General features: G+C 38.8%; 1 protein-coding gene and 1 long non-coding RNA gene across 2 annotated transcripts; one reads left to right on the top strand and one right to left on the bottom strand.

Moving 5' to 3' along the window:
- Positions 1 to 12,081: 12,081 nt before the first annotated feature.
- Positions 12,082 to 16,400, top strand: LOC307038362. Its single transcript, XR_013807979.1, has 6 exons — positions 12,082 to 12,444; positions 13,749 to 14,024; positions 15,096 to 15,158; positions 15,696 to 15,763; positions 15,895 to 15,938; positions 16,323 to 16,400. It is a non-coding gene; the product is annotated as an uncharacterized lncRNA (long non-coding RNA).
- Positions 16,401 to 21,376: 4,976 nt separating this feature from the next.
- On the bottom strand, positions 21,377 to 23,690 carry LOC307036180 (uncharacterized protein). The gene is made up of 5 exons (XM_079676256.1): positions 23,645 to 23,690; positions 23,336 to 23,527; positions 22,417 to 22,569; positions 21,946 to 22,145; positions 21,377 to 21,776 (listed from the first exon to the last, which is right to left on the bottom strand). The coding sequence occupies exons 2-4, from the start codon at positions 23,370 to 23,372 to the stop codon at positions 21,946 to 21,948; spliced, it is 390 nt and encodes a 129-aa protein (XP_079532382.1). The 5' UTR covers positions 23,373 to 23,527; positions 23,645 to 23,690; the 3' UTR covers positions 21,377 to 21,776.
- Between the last annotated feature and the right edge of the window lies 1 nt (position 23,691).

The raw sequence follows: 23,691 nt of genomic DNA, 5'->3' as shown, positions 1-23,691 counted from the left end.
TGAAGAGTCCTGCTAAAAAGGGGAGAAAGTTATTCATTCATGTTCATTTTGTTTGTTAGAAGCATTTGATAGTGAGGTTTATTTAACTGTTTTGTTTGTTTTGATCACTAAAATGCACCTTTCTTGTTTCAAAGGTTTTTCACCTGAACAAAGCTACTGAATAAAGCTGCTGCATGAAGCTGCATAATCTACTAAATAAAGTCTAAAAGAAAAGCTGCGGAGTGGAATCCTGTTAATAATGTCCAGTAGATGCCTCGAGTCCCTTTCAAGTGGGGAAGCTGCACCAAAATCAGAGGAAACTTGACAGATATACAGGACTGTCTCAGAAAATTAGAATATTGTGATAAAGTTCTTTATTTTCTGTAATGCAATTAAAAAAACAAAAATGTCATACATTCTGGATTCATTACAAATCAACTGAAATATTGCAAGCCTTTTATTATTTTAATATTGCTGATTATGGCATACAGCTTAAGAAAACTCAAAAATCCTATCTCAAAAAATTAGAATAGTTCCTCAGACCAAGTAAAAAAAAAAAGATTTATAACAGCAAAACACAATCAAACATTTGAAAATGTCCATTAATGCACTCAGTACTTGGTTGGGAATCCTTTTGCACGGATTACTGCATCAATGCGGCGTGGCATGGAGGCAATCAGCCTGTGGCATTGCTAAGGTGTTATGGATGCCCAGGATGCTTCAATAGCGGCCTTTAGCTCATTAGCATTGTTGGGTCTGGTGTCTTTCAGCTTCTTCTTCACAATACCCCACATATTCTCTATGGGGTTCAGGTCAGGGGAATTTGCAGGCCAATCGAGGACAGTAATGCCATGGTCAGTACACCAGTCACTGGTGGTTTTGGCACTGTGGGCAGGTGCCAGATCATGCTGGAAAATGAATTCCTCATCCCGCATGTAGTGCTCTAAAATCTCTTGGTACACAGCTGCATTTACTCTGGGCTTGATGAAACACAGTGGACCAACACCAGCAGCTGACATGGCTCCCCAAACCATCGCTGACTGTGGGAACTTCACACTGGATTTCAAGCAACTTGGATTTTGCTCCTCTCCAGCCTTTCTCCAGACTCTGGCGCCTTGACTTCCAAATGAAATACAAAACTTGCTTTCGTCTGAAAAGAGGACTTTGGACCACTGTGCAACTGTCCAGTGCTTCTTTTCCTTAGCCCAAGTCAGACGCCTCTTCCGTTGTCTTGAGTTCAGAAGTGGCTTGACCATGGGAATACGGCTATTGTAGCCCATTTCCCGGACACGTCTGTGAACAGTGACTTTTGATACCTGGACTCCAGCTTCAGTCCACTGTCTTTGAAGCTCCCCCAAATTCTGGAAGCGACTCTTCTTCACAATGCTGTTAAGGCTGCGGTCATCTCTCTTGGTTGTGCAGCGTTTCCTGCCACATTTCCCCCTTCCAACAGACTTTTTGTGGATGTGCTTTGAAACTGCACTCTGTGAACAGCTTGCTCTTTGAGAAATTTCTTTTTGTGTCTTACCCTCCTGATGGAGGGTGTCAATGACGGTCCTCTGGACAGCAGTCAGATCAGCAGTCTTCCCCATACTTGTGATTTAGTTTACTGAACCAAGCTGAGTGTTTTTCAAGGCTCAGGAAACCCTTGCAGGTGTTTCGAGTTAATTAGACGATTCAAGTGATTCGTTGAACACCCTACTAGTATACTTTTTCATGATATTCTAATATTTAGAGATAGGATATTTGAGTTTTCTTAAGCTGTATGCCATAATCAGCAATATTAAAATAATAAAAGGCTTGCAATATTTCAGTTGATTTGTAATGAATCCAGAATGTATGACATTTTTGTTTTTTTAATTGCATTACAGAAAATAAAGAACTTTATCACAATATTCTAATTTTCTGAGACAGTCCTGTAATGAATTAGGTAATTGCATACTTTTTAAACTGTCACTCTTAGCTAATTCAGAGCCATTATTACCAGCTGCTAAAGCAACGCTGGTATTGTTTTCACCTATTGAGTCTGCATGTGTGTGTCATCATGGCAATGTGGTCCTGAAGACACACAGAGGTGGCTTTGAGTAGCCTACTTTGCCTAGTGTTTAAATGCATGTGGACAGATTTTGTCAATCACAACCGTGCAAGTTTTAGTGTATCTTCTCATCGTTTTTGCAGGTTCCATACAATATTTGAACTGGTTAAGTGAAGAGCAGAAGCCACTTTTCAAATTGTACACAATCCTTTGCATGCCATTGCTGTCAACACCTATCCATGCTGAACGTTGCTAAGATATTATTGATTGGGGTGTGGACAAAAGTGCAATATGCTTCGAAATGTAACTGACAGAGAGCAGTGCTTTTTTCCTTGGATTTTATTTTATTTCAAGATTTTGAATTACGTCGCTAAACTCCTTGAAAAGCTCCTCTTCCTTTTCTCCAAGGTACACGACAAGGCAGCGGATGGCTATAGTCCTCGGAGTACTTCAATTGTATTGTGCTATTTTTGAAAAAGGAAAAAAAGAGAAATTACCTACATGAATATATTCTGAATGGGTGACTGCCAACAACTTGCATTTCAATGACAACTCTAAATAACGATCCTACCTCAAGAAGCATGTCCTTGATCTGCTTCACCAAGATTCATTTTTAATAAAAAGCGATATCACAATAGTAACCAAAGTATTTTTACTCTCACAGTAGCCTCTACTACTTTGTATCCTCTCACATAACTATTCACAGTTCAAAGGATGCTAATTTTGGTCAAACAGCAATTTACCTATACAGTGCAACTACAAGGCTATCTACTGTATTTGAATGACTATTTGAAACTATGCGGATCCAACCCGTTTTGTTCTCGTGTAAACGAGGCCTTAACTGTCGGAACTTGCCCAGGCATGTTAAGTGGGAGTGGACTTGAAATCCTTAACTCAAGGTGTAGAACAATTAAGTTATCAAGCCAATTACTTACTACAACTTGAATTTTTTGTTTTAAGTCAATTAACGCAGAAATCAGAGTTCAAATTACACACAATATTAAGTTGATGTAATTACCAACATTATTACATCAACACAACTTATAAATTAATGTTTGCAACTTAAAATGTTTATCTAAATCAATTAACTCACATTTTTATCTTGCAACCATGCATTTAATTAAGTGGAGGTGAAAGGTCGCCTGAATTCGTTTTTAGAGTGTAGGTCTACTCCTTGGTCTCTTCCCAGCTGGACGTGCCTGGAACGCCTCCCTAGGGAGGCGCCCAGGTGGCATCCTTACTAGGTGCCCGAACCACCTCAACTGGTAAAGTAACGTGTTATAGCAGAAAGTTTAATACAGCGTATTTCTGGTATATTCATTTTAATGTCACCTGATGTATAGGATGTGTGTTAAACTTGAATGGACGAGTCAATTTTTTCCTCTTGATTATAGAGGTTTTTTTATATATATTCCAAAAATGATGTCCCATTTTAAGTAGAAGTAGATTAGCGCGAATGCTCTTTTCTTCCACTTTTGTGTTATAATCAAGAGGTGTTCTTTTGGCTATTTGTGAGTAGGTAAGGTACAGTACAACCTTTGATTTCTGCCATGAGTAAAATGATTACCCGTTGATAAGAATTTTTCAGAAAGTCATTTTGGGCTTTCAAGGGCGGAACTCAGTAGGTTATCTGTAAGAGTTTTTTGTATGATCTGGAAACTTAAATTAATAAAAGGAGAAAATGTTATGTCAAGTCTTGGACCTTCTCAATATAACTATAATTTAATTACAGTTTCCAGATATTAGAAGAGGCCCATGAGTCTCTTTGCTAATTATCAATGGTCTTTGCAATTAACAGAGGAACTCCAAGAGAGGGCTTCCTCAGATATAATACAGTTAAAGTCTTGTTAGTTAGTGGTTCATATCCTGCAAGACTCCTAAAGACGCCTTGAGACGATTGGGTCACACAGTTGAATTATCAATAGATATATTCATTTTAAGTGAGCTGACTTCAAGGTTGGAGGAAGTTCAGAGAAGGCCTTAGGGTATAAGAACAGTTAACCTTTGTTAGTTAACTAATCGTATGGATGTCATGGGACGATGACGTTTAAACATATACAAATATAGCTTTCAGAGAGATAAACATGTGACATTTGTGTGGTGGGCTGCATGATCAAATGTGTGTGTGATCTAAAGTAACTGACATGTATTACTTGTATTAGCCAACTATAAACAACTATATCTTAAACATATCTTTAAGATGCTAAAAGTATGTGAACAGTATCTGTATTAAACTGATGGGGGAGGGGGCCAGAGAGAAGGAAGTCTATGCAAAATGTGTGTGTGTGTGCAGGCTGCCAGCAGTTCGTGCTGGACACCAAATGTGTCTGTTTTACCTCAAACTTAAGACTCTTGTTTCCGGGTCGCCTCGGTTGGTTTGAGCTGATTCGCTGCGACAGGCTATCGTTTTGTATCTCCCAATAAGATGACCTGTAGGGAGGAGCAACCGACACAACTCCTCCCCACTTGTGTGTATGAATATTATGATATTCTTATACACGGGGCTCCTTCTGACTGACCATCCCGATATTGTATTGCACGGTAGTAGAATTGAGCCCAGAATACTCTGTATTTTGTATTGTTGTTGTTAACCATTAAAACAGATTATTGTTTAACCTTTATCCTGGTGCTTTGAATTCCTTCTTTTATAATTTAACCAGCTCTTCAAAGGAAGCGCAGAGCCGAGGTGGGTTTCAGACTACTCAGCGCTCCAACACTGGCTCCTTTCGACACGAAGGAGGAGCGGTTCAACTCCGAGTCCCTCCCGGATGACTGAATTTCTCACCTTGTCCACACAGCAGCTTTGAAAAAATCTTGAAAATCTTGGAGCTGGGCGTGTCTGAAAGCTTGGGGATTTTTTGCGAGCAACACGACCAACAACCAATCACATGAATCTCCCGCCCCGACATACAAAGCAATAGCAATGTTAAAATGAAGTAAACTGGATATAAAATCCCCAAACAGACGAAAACCTACCAGTTTCACCCACTGTCTCTGCCACCTCCCTCCATGCCTGGTTCCTCCGGTTTGTATCTCGGTAAATAGTCTGGTCGTAAAGAACAGGGTGATTTGCTACCGTAATTTCTCGTTTGGAATATGAGGAAATGAACTGCGGTCTGTCTCTCCCAGCTTACACACGGTTTGATTGGCAAGCGCTTGTACTGTCAGATTTGCATAAACAGGATTTGATTGGCTGAGGCTTCCACCTCAGCTTCAAAAGTTGAACATTGCTCAACTTTTGAATCCTGAAAATCCTGGAAATCCTGGAAATCTTCGCTTTGCTTCCCCACAATGCAATTCGGCGAAAAGCGAGGCAAAGTGACGTCACCCCATTCAAAGTGAATGGACAGAGAAGCATTGGAAGCGTTGTAAGATTTTTTTAAAGCTGCTGTGTGGACAGGCCGTAAGGGAGACACCGCCACCCTGCGGAGAAAACCCATCTCGGCCGCTTGTATCCGCAATCTCGTTCTTTCGGTCATGACCAATCCTTCATGACCATAGGTGAGGGTAGGAACGAAAATGGCCCGGTAGACAGAGAGCTTTGACAGAGAGCTTTGCCTTCTTACAACGGTGCGGTAAAGCGACTGCAGTACCGCTCCCGCTGCTCCGATTCTCCGGCCCATCTCACGCTCCATTGTTCCCTCTCTCGAGAACAAGACCCTGAGATACGTGAACTCCTTCACTTGGGGTAAGGACTCATTCCCTACTTAAACTAATAAGGTGAAACTGTAATATCTTGTCACTAGTTAGACACATATTATTGTTGTTTTTTGGTTTGGAACATCGCTCCTGTCATTTCAGATCCCGCCTTCCTCCAGGCTCTTGCAATCAGCTCACTCCCCTGGAGCCTCATTTATAAAGGGATATACGCCAAAAAAATGGCGTACGCCAGTTTCTACGCAATGTTTGCAATTTATAAAATACTAAGTTGACGGGAAAATGTGGGGTCCTCCACGCAAACTCTAACCCATGCGTACGCACAAAAACGGGAGAGACGAGAAACTGCGACACGTTGGCAGAAGGAAGAATGGAGAGAAATATGAGGAAATAATACCATAAATAAAATGTTACCTCATTATTGAATTGAATTGAATGTATGTGCTTGGACCTAAAGGGCTGCGCGGGGGCCTCCACACGCTGCGTCTCACTCCGACTCATCATGAGGCTCGTACACGCTCAGGGGATGGATGGAGGTGTGTGCAGTGCTGCCCACATGAGGCGTTATAACGGCGCTCATGGGTTTATTAAGGCCGTGTGTAGGAGGCGTATCTCGGACAGAGGAATGCCGCGAGCGCTGTAGTTTATTAACCGATATGTTAAAACCAGGCTTTAGCAACGAGCCCTGCTGGCTATTAACCGACAGGTTATAGGCAGCTGGTTTACACAGGGCGTGAGGCAACCCGATTTGTGTGTGGTCCACGGGTAGGTGTTGGACTGGATGGTAGAGCGACTCCCCGCTCTATCTCCAGAACTTTTACCCTTAGGTGCATGGCTTCCACCTCCAACTCCTTGTGTCGCAGCTCTAACTCCCTGATGCGCAGAGTCAGATGTAGCTCCTCTACAGACATCCCAGCTTGGGAAGGCAGGCCTTGGAGTGGGGAGGACAAACCTGCGAGATCATTTACTTCATGTGTGTGAACTTTCTCCTCAAACACACCCTTTTCGAGTAGTTTTGCATACAAGAGGTCTTTTAACTCTTGTTTTTGTAGGCACAAATACATCATAAAACTGTGCAATTAATACTAAATCTGCTACTGTGCAGTCATCTAGTATCTCAATGGAAGGTTCCTGAGTAAACAATTCTAATTGACTTTCCATAGTGAACTCCAAACAAAACAAAAAAAACTGTCAACCAGAGACTTAGAATGTACGAGAAGAGGAAATAGCCATGTTTACCCAACACGATGAAAAGAACGGAAGACCGGATGAACGAGCCCCCGATTATGTTACGCCTAGACCTAGGGGAACCTAGGCGCAGCATAAAATGCACTCTCCCCACTTTTCCCACTCCCAAGAAAATGGACGCCAAAACAGAGAAAGCTTTGGTAAATGTAATGACCCAAAATTAAATTACACACAGGAGTAGCAAAACCACAAAACAAAGAAAACCTTTTAACACAAATCTTACCTAACAAAGGAGAAAAATAAATATTACCTACTCTTATGCAAAAACAGGAGAAAAAGAATATTCCAAAAGAAAAGGGTTTTGCACTCCTAAGAAAAACATAAAGTGTGTGTGTATACACAGACAGGTTTAGTCGCTTTTCTAACACAGTCTCACAACACAAGAGACTGACCGGCATACAGTATAACTAAGCACTCGGCATTTAAGGACAGACATCGCAACGCAAAGTTGTGTAGGGAGTAGGAAAGGTCTAGTCGGAGAGAGCGAGGAACTGCATGGCTGCAGCTTAAATGCTCCCCTCTTCTTCCAACCCAGTCTCACGGCATTTCGCGTTCACCAACACGATTTTTAATCTATTGATTCGTGTTCACCAACACGATTTTCCCCTTTTTTTCGTGTTACACAGCACGATTTTAAAAGCAATGTATTTCTACTGGTAGTCTTTCCCCTTTTTTTTCGTGTTGCACAGCACGATTTTAAAAGCAATGTATTTCTGTTGGTAGTCTCACGGCATTACGTGTTATAGGAAGACCGGAAGCTGTGTGGTTCATAAAAACATGTTCTTACTCAATAGCAAGCCACGATTATTGCTTTTATTTAAAATCGTATAATTTCGGACTTTTGTTGCTGTCTGTGAGGAAAATAAATGGGGCTCATTTTTCCTTTTAATTTGTTATTCTCTTCAAAATAACACACTGTTATTTAGTCAACAATAAAACACAATTATCCTTGTTTTTATTTATTTGTTTAATTCTATAATCTCTGGCTTTTTTGCCGTCCTTCAGGAACTGAATTTCAAAATAAAAATAACCGGAAACAGACGTAGGCCTATAAGGGACATTTCGAGCATCATCGAGTTTAGGATGGCCGAAGACACTACACTACCCATAATCCCCAATTAAAATGAACCGATTAAACATCTCTCTGACACAGTTTAAACGCATTTCAAGTGGAAGAATTGTTCGTGTCTCCTCTTCGTGTCTCGGGAAGCTGGAAGCTGTATTATTTAAAAAAAATAAAAATAAAAAAAAAATTTTTTTAACCATAACGGGTACTTTACACAACATTGAGTCAAACTTATCCTTGTTTTAATCCTTGTTTTATTTATGTTAAATTGTTGTTGTCGGTTAATTTTCCATTTTATTTATTTTGGTTTAAGATATCATTATTTTATTTTTTTTATTATCATGTTAGATGTTTAAACTTTTCTGCATTTTATAAGGCAATATATACTTTTTTGTTTTTGTCCGTAGGCTACTTAGTTTATTAAAGAGTTATCGTGTCAAAATATAGGAAATGTATTAATATTTTATTGTATAATCGGTACAGGAAATTACATAATTCAGAGCACCACCTATTGGCCAAAGACGCTGCCACCGGCATTGCGATCCATCCTCTGACAAAGTAAGTTGGGTCACTAAAGTCTGATACATGTTTTGCTTAGATTTAATAATTGGGGCTTTTTTTTAAGCCTTTACTCGCATGGTTCATCATACATACTGAACATTTCTAAGTCTGAGAAATGCTTTCGCCATAATCAGCAAAGCAACATTAATGTGAAATTATTCTTGCGGGCGGCTAGCTAGCTAGCTCACGTTCAACATAAGCTTAAACTAGTTTAGCTACATTTATATCAGCTCATAAGTGGTGTGTGAAAAATATTTGTCTTAATTACGGCTACATACGTCGGTGTTAAAGTGTGAGTTATACGTTATCTTAATCGCTTTTGTTTTACACATGACAGTACTAACGCTGGCCGACATTTTAATATATGTTTGGGGGGGAGGGTGTGATATAATTATTTTAATCTCACCTTATATATTCGTGGGTGTTACATTTGAAAGTACATTTTTACTCACTTTACCCACTACTTAGTAATAATAAATTAAAGCAATAGTCTTTTCTTCCACTTTTCATGTGTAGTCAAAAGGGTGGTTTTATGACCTTTGACATCTGCTTTGCAGTTCCCAGCAAGGAAGGGGCCCTGAGTCTCTAGCTTCCTCTGCTAATTGCTAAAACCCGTATTGATTCGCCCAAAGGGAGATGTGCCTCAGATACAAGACAGTTGAAGCCTTGTAGAATTAATGATTTATCTCCTACAAGACCCCAAAGAGGCCTTGAGAATTGAGTCAAACAGTTACCGAGGCCATAGTCTTTTGTTCTCATTGATGTCTGTATTCATTCCAGTAAAACGGACTTCGAGGTGAAAGGAAGTTCTAATAGGGCCTTAAGCCACCAGAACAATGAAACTTCTGTTAATCAACCAAAACTCATGACTGTCAGGGGACAGGACATTCGGACCTATAACAAGGGTCACTTCATAGAGAATATGTGTCTATTCCTTACTGTGATCATATGTCCTGTATAATCATTTATCAACTATTCCTGTATTGGTGTTTTATTTGATTCCTCTGTTTTTATTCTTTCATGTGTGGGTACTGGAGGGCTACAAACAGTGTGGAGAAATTAGCTTAAACATTTTTTATTACTCTATATGAAATGGAAGCAGCTTTTATGACAGGGACGAGAGAGCTGGGGGAGGGAACATTCTTCTTAAGATTTTCAGCATGTCAATTATCAGGGAAATCTACTTGTTTTAAATAGATGTGTGTGGTTGATTACTTTGTATTAATAATAACAGTATGTGTAAAGGAAGTTGGAAATATGCAATGTGAAACCTTTCATTTGAAATAAAGATTCTGCAGGGAATATTCTTAAAGAACAATAGCTCAAGTGTCTGGAAGAGCTGCAGGCTAAATGAGTGTGCGGTACTTTTCTACTGCTTGAGATCAGAGCTGATGTTTTCCTCTTGTTATTATTGTTTGAGGTTAAGGTAACTCACATGTGTTATTTGTATAATCCAACTATAAAAAACTATATCTTAAACCTATCTTTATAAAATGCCAAAAGTATGTGAAACTTGCAAGGAGGGGTTTGTTATCTCGAATGTAAAGGTCGCCTCTGGCTCGCGCTGATTGGCTGTCTTTTCTAAGTGGAGGACCCCTCGGGGGGGGGGGGGGGCAGCCGCATAGCTCCTCCTGGGTTTTTTGGATATAAGCCTGTGTTTTCTTTAGACCAGTCTCTTCTTTTCTTCAAACTGACCAGATCCGTAAGATTGGAGGAAGAGCAGGAAGTACTTCCTTTGTATTTGTATTGTTACTTTTTATCATTAAAACAAGATTATTGTGTAACTTGCATTCTGGTGTTTCTTAATCCCTTCCTTTTTTACGAATTTACCCAGCTTACCAAACGACACGCGGAGACGAGGTTGGTTTTAAACATCCTCCAATCTCCAACAAGGGGCATAGTCCACGTCCATGTGCTTGTTACGCGTATGGAACAGGAAACACGTAAATGAACTCAGTCTGTCTAAAGTAGTTAAACCGTCACAATGTGCATTTAAAAAAACTAGTTTCACTACAGAATTCACTTTTTCTGTTCTCTCCTGCAGCTCCTGTACCCACACCACAAACCCATACACTGATCTACACCATCATAAAACCAACGGCACTTTTAAGAGCCAAACTCAACCTATCTCCCTATCTCCCTATCTCCCTATCTCCCTATCTAGCTCTCTTATATCTATCATCTATTTCTTTATTCACCCTTCTATCTATGCTGTGTACTTCTCTACTTTCCTGTGTTTGTCAGTTTGTCTGTCTGTCTGTTTGTTTGTAATCCCGTGTTAATCATGCCAGGTGGGTCTACAAAAAAGACATGTCCCTTCTGTCAGAACATTTTATTTTGTGCACAGAAGATGTGTGAACATTGCCTTAAGGAAACGCCAAAAAAGCCGCGGCTTGAGAAGAAGCTCAAGAGGTTTGATGAGAAGCGAGGGGGTTGGGTGTCAGGGCGGAAGAAGAACCACAACATTGCTTCCATCAAGGATGAAGCCATCGTCTTGGTATGTACACTTTTTACTGTATGTTAAGGCCCGGACACACCAAGCTGACACCAAAGAACTGACACAGACGGACCCTGACTGTTTGCCAATATATTGGGCCAGGATCAAGTTGAATGTTGTTTTTACATACATTTATTTCTTTATGATGTTTGTATCTTATTAACCAATATACACTTTGATATCAACTTCAAATATAGATATTATTGCAAAGGTATTATTTAATATTCTCTTTTCTTTCAATTTTAAAACTACTCTTATCTTAACTTTCACAGCCAAGGGACACTATTTTAATTTAACTACACATTTCAATAAACAGAGCACTTCCTTCACTTCCATGTTGTGTTCCATTCTTGCTTATGTACACACTTTTAGACCTTAAAGGTAGGGTATGTAAGTTTGACAAACCGGCTCGAGATCGCTAGAATTTGAAAATACACAACCGGAGAAAATCTGCCACTTCCTTATAGAGCCCCTCCTCCGACACACACGAACTGCACATGACCAATGAGGGCACGAGATAAGTTTGTGCACAGATGGAAGGCTGACAGGCAGGTAGGCCATCCAGTTACTTTAGCAGGGCCGGCTCAGATGATTGGTCGTGCTTTTTACAGTATTACGGCTTCCACAGATGACATTTTTTTATGGATTTGTTGTCAAAGCACTTAAGATATTCATTGCTATCGGGATGTTAAGAGCATTCCATGGAATATAACAAAAAGTGTATCTCGAGCCGGATTTTCAAACTTACCTACCCCACCTTTAATAAGACTACATAATTGTATGTTACTACTCTATATTACTCTTACGACTGCAGCCACAACATACGGGAACGTTTTACATCGTAGCACGCAATTTCAATTTCAACAGTGTCAAGCTATGCTTGGATTGTGTTACATTTTTAATTATGCAATAGTCATTGTAAGTGTTAATTGTTGAGTGGTCACACATTTGTATCTTATTGTAATTTAACTTTAAGATTATCAGGGTTTGAGCTGGGACTCGGGATACTGATTTATTTGTATTTTGTGTTTGTCTATAAAAAAAATTCTGCTTCTACTGTGTAACCCTTCCTGGTAAATACATGATTCTGCAAAAGCTTAACTCAGCATCTAGGTTTATGAATGGCATACAACTAGATGCTGTCATCAGTAATGTTATAGTTGTAGTTATATAGTTGTTGTTGATGTTTCCTTTCCATTTCTTTAAACAGTAAATATATTATTTTGTCATTACAGCTTGAGAAACTCCATGCCATTGGCTTCAAACCAGTGCTGCTTCTTGGCAAGGAGACCAGGAAGAAGGACGTCAAATGTGAAATCCTAACCCCTCGCTGCACACTGACCGCCTATGCCCAGGATTACCTTGACAAGATAGGCACTTTTTATGAGTACCTTTGTGAAGGTGAGATGCTTGCACTATATCTTCACAGTATTGTGTACACAAAATGTTTGTATCAATGGAGAGCTTAACATTTCCTTATAACCAACACAGTTATATGGAATGAGTTTGGATCAACTCATTTAATAAAGTCAGTTAAGTTAACAACAACTTACAGTGACAGTTTTCAATCCATCCAAATCTTGTGGGACAACAACTTGATCCAGTATTTATCCTTTGATACAGCCAGAAAGCAGTCATTCGAGCCATTTATTTGGGTTTGGCAAACTATATTTTTGTGAGACAACTAACACACATCCTTTCTACCTGTTGACTGTCACTATTTTTAGCTGCAAAGTATTACAAAAGTTGAAAGTAATTGCAAAAATATTTAGGGTTATGGACAACGTTTTGACGGTTTTTATTTTGGCAAACTACATACAATAAATACATTTTTAAACACTGAGTATGTAGCCTAATGAGACATGGCTTACTCTGCAGAGGGGACTTGTGGACATTTAACTGTTATTTATCAGGAAATAGTTAGGCAAGTTTACGTGAATCCATTTTGGGGTATGGTGCTACCACTTGCGCATTCATTGTATACAAATTGAAAGTTGTAAAGTTGTTAATGTCAAGGTAGTTAGGTTTGAGGAATGAAATGTATGTTTAGGCTTGAGCCATCCCTTAAGCAATTTCTTTTTAGCAAACCGTTCCTAAACGATTTCCTTTATCAACGCCCAAAAGGGAGAAATATTTTGAGGTTAATGGTAAGAGCACAATACATGAAGACGATCCCAGTTGACCACATATTCAGTTTGGCAGTTCTGTATTAAGGTCATGTTTCTCAGGGTTGTAAACAAAAGCAGTTATCCAGTGCATCCAGAGGTCCCTTTACATTACATTTATGTTTTTATCCAAAGCGACTTGCTACTTATTTGATTGCACTTATGCAAAACACGTTTGCGTCAGTCTCATAAATTCTGAACAAAATGTGTGGATGTAAATAATGTAAGGGAACATACATGCACACGTCTATATATTGTCTACCGACAAATTGACATGTCACATCACATGTAGAATGTAGGCACAAATCGGAAGAATAATATCGCAAAAACAAAACCATAAATGGTTGACTGGATAAATACCACTATTTCTCTGCTATTAACTTTGACTGCACACTATGACACACACTATGACATGAAGAGTATATTTTTGACCCTTTCTGGAAACGTACCTTAAGCACGCTGTATTTCTTATTTCTAGATATATGAGTTAACCTCTTTGTCTTAAGCAAGTCAAGACCAACATTTGTTTAACTTGCACAGGTTGGACACAGGACTCCACTGGCCAGGGGGTTGCGGAAGATCCTGAGGAAGAGACAGTCACGCTGAACCTCACACCCTGTGACCCATCTGAACCAGAAAACAACTGGCAGGAGGCAGGGACCACAGAGAGCCAGGTGCCAGAGACAAGCACCGTGCAGGTGGAGGTGCTGAAGACCCCCCCCCCCCGTGTGTAGCAGTGCACCATCATAGAGGTGGGGCAGGAAGAGCAGCCGCAGCGGGATGATGTGAGACAGGCTACCACCACGGAGGGGCCAGGTAATCAAATAGATAGATAGAATCGGAGGGATGAAACCCTCTTTAATGGTCACACATGCAGAGCACACAGCACACACAGTGACATTTGTTCTCTGAGATTTGCAGCTGTTATATTTATAAAAGTCAAGAGTGTTTTCCGATATTTTCCTAAAACATTATTGTAGGTAACTTGTTGACAAGTCATGCTTCTACAATAACTCAAAACACCTAATTGCACTTCTTGCATTTTTGGGAATAATGATTGTTCCAATAGGTAAATAATAATAACAACAATAGCTTAATCTAAATAACAATTTCACCTACAACTTCATAAATATGAAAGGAAAATGGGATACTTGGGTATGTGTATATCCTTAGGTACTCGGATATAAATAAATATTAAACGTTTAGAAAAATACAGTCTTTCATTTCTGAACAGACATGTGGTTACTATATGGTTATACCTTTTTCACACAAAAATGCAAAGCAACAGCAGGCTTACTTTACATTTGATAAATCACAAAATAAAACTCCTATGTGATTTGGTTTACACACAGAAAGGGTCTTACATTGTAGCGTTGGGCAGTAGGTCGATTACATCAAAAATGATTTGGCTCATGTCCATATATTGTACGAGAGGTTGATATCATTAATATTGTGGTCTACCTAAAGCAATCCCTGACCATAGGGGTAAACTTCGAAGCAACTAATGCAACAACGTCATGCAGCATATTTAAACTTTATACTCAAGAACTGCATTTAGATACGACACTGTCCCATAATGAACATACGGGGAATAAACTTAGGTTTTTGAATCAAAGTTAAATTCATTTAACGTTACAGCACAACATGTTAATATTTATCAAACTATTCCTTACACATAAAGTATGGAGTCAATTATATAGGCAAGACAACAAAACACCTAGACTTCATAGATCAACCTCAATTAAATCGCAATAACAAAAAAATATCTGTACCTAACACCTATTGCATCATGTGATGCTGCATTTGTGGGATGTATTTTGAAACTTGAGTTTTAGCTTAACTTGGTGTACTGTATGTATATAGTAATATTTCTTCTTCAACCCACAGCTGTCAGGACAGGGTCCGTGAGGGACACAGTACTTGGTCCTAGACTGAAAAAGAAAAAGTCAGGTATATTAACAGTATTAAGTATTTTTGACTGATTATAAACATTTGCATGAGTCGAATTGATTGGTATTCTAATAAATCTATCGACATGTACTTTAGCAAAGTGCATGTAAACGCAGTGATTGATGCTTCTTCAGTGAATTAACAATGCTATATTGTGACTAATAACTATAACTGATACATTATCCAAAAATCCAAAGGGCTTTAATTGTGTAATTAGACTAAAATACATACAGTCATAGTTGATAAGGTGGTGATGAGAATGCTAGGCAGTAAAGGAAGCAGCAGTGCAGTATTTTCTTTGGTCATCTCAGGCTCAGCAGTGGTATGGCCATTCAAACAAGCATCCCATGTTAGGACTGAGAGCAGCTTGGTTCCATTTCAATGATGTATACACTATACAGTAACTTTTGACCAGTGATAACAGTGTGGTCACTTTTCATCGTGCAAGTCTGGTTGTTACTTAAGTGTTCATAGTTGTATTTATTTTATTTCTAATATGACTAATACTGTATGTGGAACCTGCTTTGATGTTCACAGATTGCTCCTACCACACTCGCCTAGAAATGTTCCCCATCAGGAGTGTAATAAAAGAAAGAATGAGAAAGGTTGGACGGGAATAAAAGTAATGCATAGGGTGTGCTTTATGATTTACAAACTTCCAACACAAATGTTTGCTAAATAGCTAATATGCGTTTGGTCTTTCCGAAATTAGAGATTTGTTTTCTTCTCTTGATAGGGAAAAGCAGAAATGTTGGTGGAGTGGGAGCCCTGTCCAGTATGGTATATATCTTCCAGTTACTTGGCTTCATGTCATCTGATGTAGTCCCATGTTGGAGAACAAACACATGATATTTAACAAATGCAAAACATCCAAATCTACCACCAGTCCTCTTATATATTTCACTGCTGTTGTTCTGAAGCAGCTGAAGTAGTGTAGGAACAAATGATTGTTTAACTTTATTGTTGTTAATGTATGTGTTTTTGTTTGTTTTTATTGTTTGTTAGAACATTTGTTTTCATTTCTATGTTCACTTTTTCTAAATGGTAAATGAAACATTTACTTATATAAATTGAGTTATAAGATGTTTGCTTCACACATGGTTTATGCTTTTCGGAAAGACGAAACCAGTAACTGTAACTAACATTATTCCATTCTGTTTTCAGTGGCAAGGAGTGGGCTCATTCCTGGCAGCCGAAGAATTCTCCGGGATAATGCATAAAAATAAAATCTGTTATTTGGACACCAGTTTTGTTTTTGCACATTTGTTCTCTTGTTTATATGCTCCATTTGAGTCATATTTAATGTTTCTATTAGAAATAAGATGAAAACCTCCACCAAAATGCATTTGACTTTTTAGGAAATTACAGTTGAAATACTACATGATTTCATTGTCAGTGATAGGAACACCATAACCTATTTTAAGCATATTCATGTGTGAAATCTGGTACTTTGCCATCCACTGCCTTATCTAATTTGTTTAACTTTCGAAGTATAATGCTTTGGAGGTAGGCTTGCATATAAAGCGTCTTTGGGTTTCAGAAAAGCGCTCTAAAAATAAAATGTATTATTATTATGTCATTTAATTATAGGCCTAATTAAAATGATCTTTATCTGGATCACTGGTTTTGCTACTACATTTGAAAGCTTTTGGGGACAAATGCTTGAGATATTAAAATAATAGTGATTACTTTGAATTTTCTTTTTCACTTATTGAAAACCACAACTCGAGTATCAGGATGGTCTTTATCTGGAAAGTTATCCACATCTCATCACCACGTTGTCCCGGGGACCCTTTGTCACGTCACAGATACGGTACCCGAACTCAGATCGCCACCCAAACGATACTGCCGTTGCTAAGGAGGCAAAAGTGCAAATTTTTATTTTATATTTTTTTAAACACAGGGTTTGGTTTCGGATCGCGCCCGATTGACGGATTTCTGAAAGGGAATGGAGCCTATACGGCCGTCAACGCAAAACAAGTCGAACGAGTCCACGCACACACGCCGGAAGAACTACAAATATGTCATCTCTGTGTACTTCGTAACGATTGTTGGGCGCGTATCTAATGGGAATTGTAGTTTGTAGCACTGCTCTCATATCATTTCAATGGGTTAACTGTCTATTCTTCTGTGTTTTTGTATGTTTTGAGCTGAGGTGCCAACTCAACATACAATGTTGATGAAATGAATGAAATTTGGTGATGATTCATGGTTTTTGTGTTAATGTAATAGCAGTTAAAACAGGACCGGTCAAATTTGACCGCGAACACCAAAGTAAGGGGGGGAAACGAATACAATAGGAGGGTTTTAATGTAACCATTGCTTATGACATTGATGATATTTTAAATCAAAAAACATATTCCCTAAAATGTGGAAGCTCTGGATGCCATACAAATGAATAGTTGATATTTTTTTAGGGCCACAACTTTGGCACTAGAGCACCTAGTGTTATCAAACGCATTTCAATGGTGAAACTATCCAAACATATTGCATATGACAACATTGTCCACTACGATGAAAGGCGTGTAAGCCAAAAAAACCTTATTCTGGTTCCATCATGGGTAACCCCACCCATCCTCTCCACCTGCAGCTGGACAGACAGATAACCCCCCCACCTGGACAGACAGGAGCTCCTTCTCCAACAGACTGCTGCAGCTCCGCTGTCACAGGAACCGATACAGGAAAACATTCCTGCTCACTGCAATAACTCTGTACACAAAACGTTCTCACTCCCAACCGGTCACATGTTGACGGACGGTCAACTCCTTGCAGTATCAATACTAATTCGGCTGACTTTTATATTTGATCCAATCGGTATATTGGTATATTTACACCATAACGGTGCACAGCTGATAGAAAGGGACACCTAGTGGTTAAAGCACGTTATTGAAATTTATTATTTTTATTATTAGATATTAATAGGAGACACAGACAGACAAACTAATAAGGCTTTATTTAAACATTAAAGAATACTTTAGGTTAAAGTCTTATTTTGAATAAGAAAAAAGCTTTGGGGGTATAAATATTAAGCCTTACAAAGTACTAATATATTGCTTTCCTGCAATGTTAACTACTGTATGTTTAAGCACTTATTTTAACTGATATTATACATATGTATTATACTCTTATAAGATGTATGTAGATAGTATAAGAAATGTGCAGAATATGACAGTTTAATGGTGGAGATATACACACATATTGATAGATGTCTTGTAATGCACTGTTGAGGAACCTGCGACCCAAGTTGTTCATCTCCGACCTTGTCAGGTATTGAACATTCAATAAATAAAGAACACAGAATTATTAAATATAAAACACAGAATTTGTGTGATTATACTAAATGATTTACAAATAAACACCACTGCATATTTACAACTGTTACACATGCTGATGTAACGCAAATGTTTCCAACTTGGGATCAATAAAGTATATCTTATCTTAAGATGATCGATGGCTACTGCCATATTTGCAAAATTTGCCTCTGAACCTTGACAAGTGCATGTTTCAGGCTTATCAATTTACAACAGGAGGGGTCACAGACATAAGACGAGCTGTTAAATAAAGCTCTTCTGACCTTAGCTGGCATGTGGGTATATATACCCACATGACAGCTAAGGTCAGAACAGCTTTATTATTTATATTATATTATATATATATGTATATATTATTTATATTATATTATATTATATATATTATATATATTATTTTATTATTTATTAATGCTGCCCATAATGGGCAGCATTAATATATATATTAATGCTGCCCATCATGGGCACAAGAAATTTCCCCCCATTTATTAATTATATGTTTTAAATGTGAGTGTTTCCTATCCCCTAAACCTCCAGGGATGTACACAGTTTAATACTGGCAACTTCTTATTATGGGAAATATGAAAACGTCTTTTAACAATTCCCAGCAGAGACGTGCCATAGAACATGTTTCGAAACACACAATAGTGTGTAGTTACTACACAGTTACTACATTTGTAGTTCTGGGGACGGGGTGGGGGAGGGGGTGGACCCGTTCAAATCCAGTTTTGGACAGTCTGCCGTGGTTCCATCCCATTTCAAAGTGCCCTCGGCGCACACTCAAACATCCAATCAGAGCTTGAGGACTATCACGGGGTTTGTCCATGGTTATGGCTAGAAAGGATCCGTCTAGTGTAAATATGACGTCACGTTCTCGTTGTAACTCTCGTTGTAATCGGAGCGGCTCGGAAACACATCTACAGCAGTAACATGATGCAACATAGACATTAATGCAGCAGCAATATTAATAGAGAAACATCAGACATAATAGTAAAACACTGCAAGGGAACATTTTATTGCACCAGGAGCTATCTTGGGACTTTTACTGCGACAACGTTGACTTGTCTGTGAATAAAAAATAAACCATAGTGTTGGTGATCTACAGTGTTGTCATTCTTCTTTGAACACCAGCAAGATCGCTAACACCCTATTTCAACAATCACACTCCCTGTAATTGACATAATTAATAGATAGTTTAGCTTCTCATCATCAGTTGCTGTGGCCCACTGATGTTAACGATCGTAACTGAAAGGCTGCCTGCCAAACGTAAACATTCAGCCATGTGACATTTAGCCAAACTCTCGCGAGAGTTTTACACAAGACGGATCCTTTCTAGCCATAACCTTTGTCCATGGATGGGTTTGTCAAGCGAAGCGGAGAGAATACTTACTTCCGGGTGTAAAATTCTCTAAAGCAAATGAGCTGCTCCGACCCTCGGTCCTGACGGACTCCAACTTGTGTTTATTAATCAAACAAATAAATACACACAAGGATACTTATGTGTTGTTGAGTAAATAACAGTGTGTGGTTTAGAAAAGAATACAAAATTAGAAGGAAAAAACGATGAAACAATAGATTTCAGTATTCTGAGCCCCTACTCTCCCCATAACTGACGGCAACAAAAGTCCTACATTATTCAATTAAAATAAAGTAAAAAAAATAAGTGTGGCTTGATATTGAGTAAGCAAAAGATTGATAAATGCTGTGAGAATGGATCTGCGGAAAGCATTTCGCCGCGATCCCAACGTGTCTATTACCAACGTTCAGGGAGCTCTATGCAAGTCGGTGACGGGGAGGGGCCCTGAACGTCCGTCAACATGTGACGGGTTGAGAGTGAGAACGTGTTGCTGTACAACAAATCACCTCTGGCTGGAAGAGAACTCTCTGCTCCATAGTTTCTCTCTTCACTGTACATTTGACATATTCAGTGTAATATTTAATATTCCATCTGTCACATAGTTATGTAAATATAATACCTTGCATATCTTGTTATTGCTCATTTGTAAATTCAACATGTATATTTTCTTCTTTATTTCTTGTCTTTTTATTTGTATTGTATAATGCCATGTGTTTTAATGCTGCTGCAACGTAAAGATTTCCCAAATTGGGATCAATAAAGTTCTATCTTATCTTAAACCAACAACCAGTGTTCCGGATGAGGATCATCTCTTTACAAAAATATTCAAGTGCTAACCCATATTGTTACTTCTAAATGAATTTATTTCCAAACGCATTGTAATGCAGTGTGATGTAAACAACAAAAAGTACCACAGACGTATGCTTAATTTATATTTATTCATCAACCAACCACATCAATAACATTGTTTTTAAAACAATAAAATGGTCCTCTCTGGCAATGGTTTACTTATTTGTTTCACCACAATACAAGTAAAAGTCCACCATAAGGGTGTATGTCTTGACTCTAGAGCGTTGGGGTTAGTCTAACATGAAAAGCATGGACAACAGAACATAAAATCAAGTTATGCAAACGGTTATAACATACAGTATTAAGAAATCATACAACACAACCATTTTTTTTATGATTTAACTATGTATATTAAACATGTACATTCTATGTGTAAATCAAATATAACAATTTATAACAATGTATTATTTGGTTTTAAGAACAACAATGAGGTGATTCACCAAATAAACTATTTGTTGTTTATCTCAATGTCCCTAATTATACATCCTAAAAGACTGTGCATTGTACATGTTGATTGAAGTACTTCAATCAATCAGGTTAATAGCTGGAGACCAAAAAGGAAATATAACTGACAAAGCAATTAAAGCAAGTAACGCAAAAGAAACAAAAATGAACAATTAGAGGAAAGCTGTTATTGGCCTGCGGTGTAACAGGTGCAGTCATATAAAGTTAATGACAGGTAAATCCTATTCGAGATCGAAAATAATAATGCATAGGCATCCCGTTCTGGGAAAAAAGGGAAAGACCTCCTGCTCTTGGACAATGATGTGCTCACCAAGTTGTATGGTAACCAGCAAGATATACTTGGAGATTTAGGAATTGACATTCTAGTGTTTCAAAAAGGATCAAAAGTGAATGGTTCATTGCTCAGGATGCATTCCAGGGATGCTGAGCATTTTCTTCAATACAATTTAAGTTGTGTACAAGTGAAATGTTTGGCCTGATGCTGCGGCATAGGGAAAAGTCATATGGTCAACATATTCAAGGGTGATCTTCCATTGAGGAGTATGAATACAATCTCTAAATATAAAGTCAGTAAAGTATTTACATTTCTGATAGCACATCAAGTCTTGGCGGATATTCGTGCTTGAGAGCAGCAGCAATCTGGGGAAATACAGAGAAACAAAAAAAGAGGGGCAGATCAGAAACCAAATTTGAGGTTTTTGAATACACAATGTATGTTTAGCATTAATGGATACAAAAGTAACAGCAACATGTCTAGGTTGAGGCTAAATCAACAAAGATACTGTACATTAATTCATAAGTAAATTACCTAAATTATGTTCCCTTCTTCATCTTCACTGGTGTCTGGACTGCTTAGGCCACTTTGACTTTCCTCTTCATGTTGAAGGAAACAAGCATCAGGACCTAAAGCAGTCTTGTACTGCTGCAGTACCACCTGCAACCTCTCCAACGCCTCAGCATGCTTCCTTCTTAGGGTGCACCCAAGTCCTCCATTCCCCTTGTCTACATCTGAAAATACACAAAATATTGTTATATGGACATACTATAAAGTAAGATTGCTTCACGAGGCCAGAGCACTTCAATGGAGTATATTCTCTCCCATGTACATATAAAGATGATTGTCACTGTCAAGGGACTTCATTATGTAAAATGGCCGGGTCGAATGGGCAAAGGCCATTATACTCCATCCAATTTCTGTGACCAAGAATGATTTGGGCTGACTTTTCTTCCTTTAAAACTCATACTTTACAAGGTAGGTTAAGTTTTGCTTTCAACTTACCTTCCTCAGCCACCTTATTTTTTAGAGCAACTGCCATGTTCTGCAACAATGTGCAATGCTGCGCCATCTCCCACAATAGGATGCCTTTCTCCTCTTGCAGTCTCCGTGTAAGCATGACTTGATCAAGTATCTTTTTCTTGGCTCTAAAGTTAGCTAAAATCCAATCACAGTTATGTATATACAGTACTGTACATGAATCACATTTTCATTATAGCATAACAATATGTTTAAAACTCCAAACATGTACTTTCAAAATAATCAAATGTATACACAATAAGAAAACTTAAGATATGCCCTTAAACTAAATGAACGTTCTAACACTCTACATGATATGTGCATAACTCAGCAAGGTATACCTTCATATAACAGAACTTCAAATTAATTATTATGAAATATCTGAAAACTGACTGCTACGTTCCCTATTGGGCTAGGGGAGCCAAAGGGTAAATAACACGACCAGAGTGGTATTGGTAATAATTATAAGTGGTTTTATTACACCAAGAGAGAACTTCAAAAGGAAGTTTATAAAAACAAAATGGTGACTCAAGAAAGCTGCACACACACAGCTGTAGCTGGTCTACAGGTGCTAATCACCTGGGTCTAAGCTAATGCGTTTTAAACAGATCCCAACGTCACACAATAGGAAGGTACAACACTCTACTTACACTCGGCTAAGTATCGGCGGATTACAGGGGGAGCTAACAGTATAACACACACAATAAGTATCGCGATGCTAGAGGCGTCTGTCTCCCAACACAGAGCCTCCCGAATGATCTCCGTTCCCAGCCTTTGTACTCCTCCCCCCGGGGAATGTGCCGGAAAGGGCGGGGATTGGATGACGTCTCATCCAATCACCTCTTCGGATGCAGCGAGGGCCCGACGTCAGAGCCCCCAGGAAAGCAGCGGCTGTAACACTGACCCATGCCATGAACTTCCCACGGCCACAGCGTGGACATGATGCTCCCTCCAGAGAGGGAATGCTCCACCGCAGCAACATCTATGCCTCTGGCAGAGTCGTGTACCAGCTGGTTGTACTTCAGTACCTCCTGATTAAGGCGCTTTTTGTCGTCTGCAAGCTTCCTTCGAAGTCGATGGCGGAGCTTGCTGCTGTCTGAAAAAGACATGAATTAGTGGGATAGGGATATGTGACAAACTATATTTGCAAGTGCAACAAATATATATAATTCAGTAGGTTGAATCTGCAACCTAAAACATTATATTGTTATACCATTCTGTCGGTAAAGGGATTGCTTCCGCTGCCTCACACTTAGGTAA

The sequence above is a fragment of the Notothenia rossii genome, assembly GCF_949606895.1.
Source record: "Notothenia rossii genome assembly, chromosome: 4".
In the NCBI taxonomy this organism is placed as follows: Eukaryota; Metazoa; Chordata; class Actinopteri; order Perciformes; family Nototheniidae; genus Notothenia; species Notothenia rossii.
This window is presented reverse-complemented; position numbering and strand designations above follow the sequence as displayed.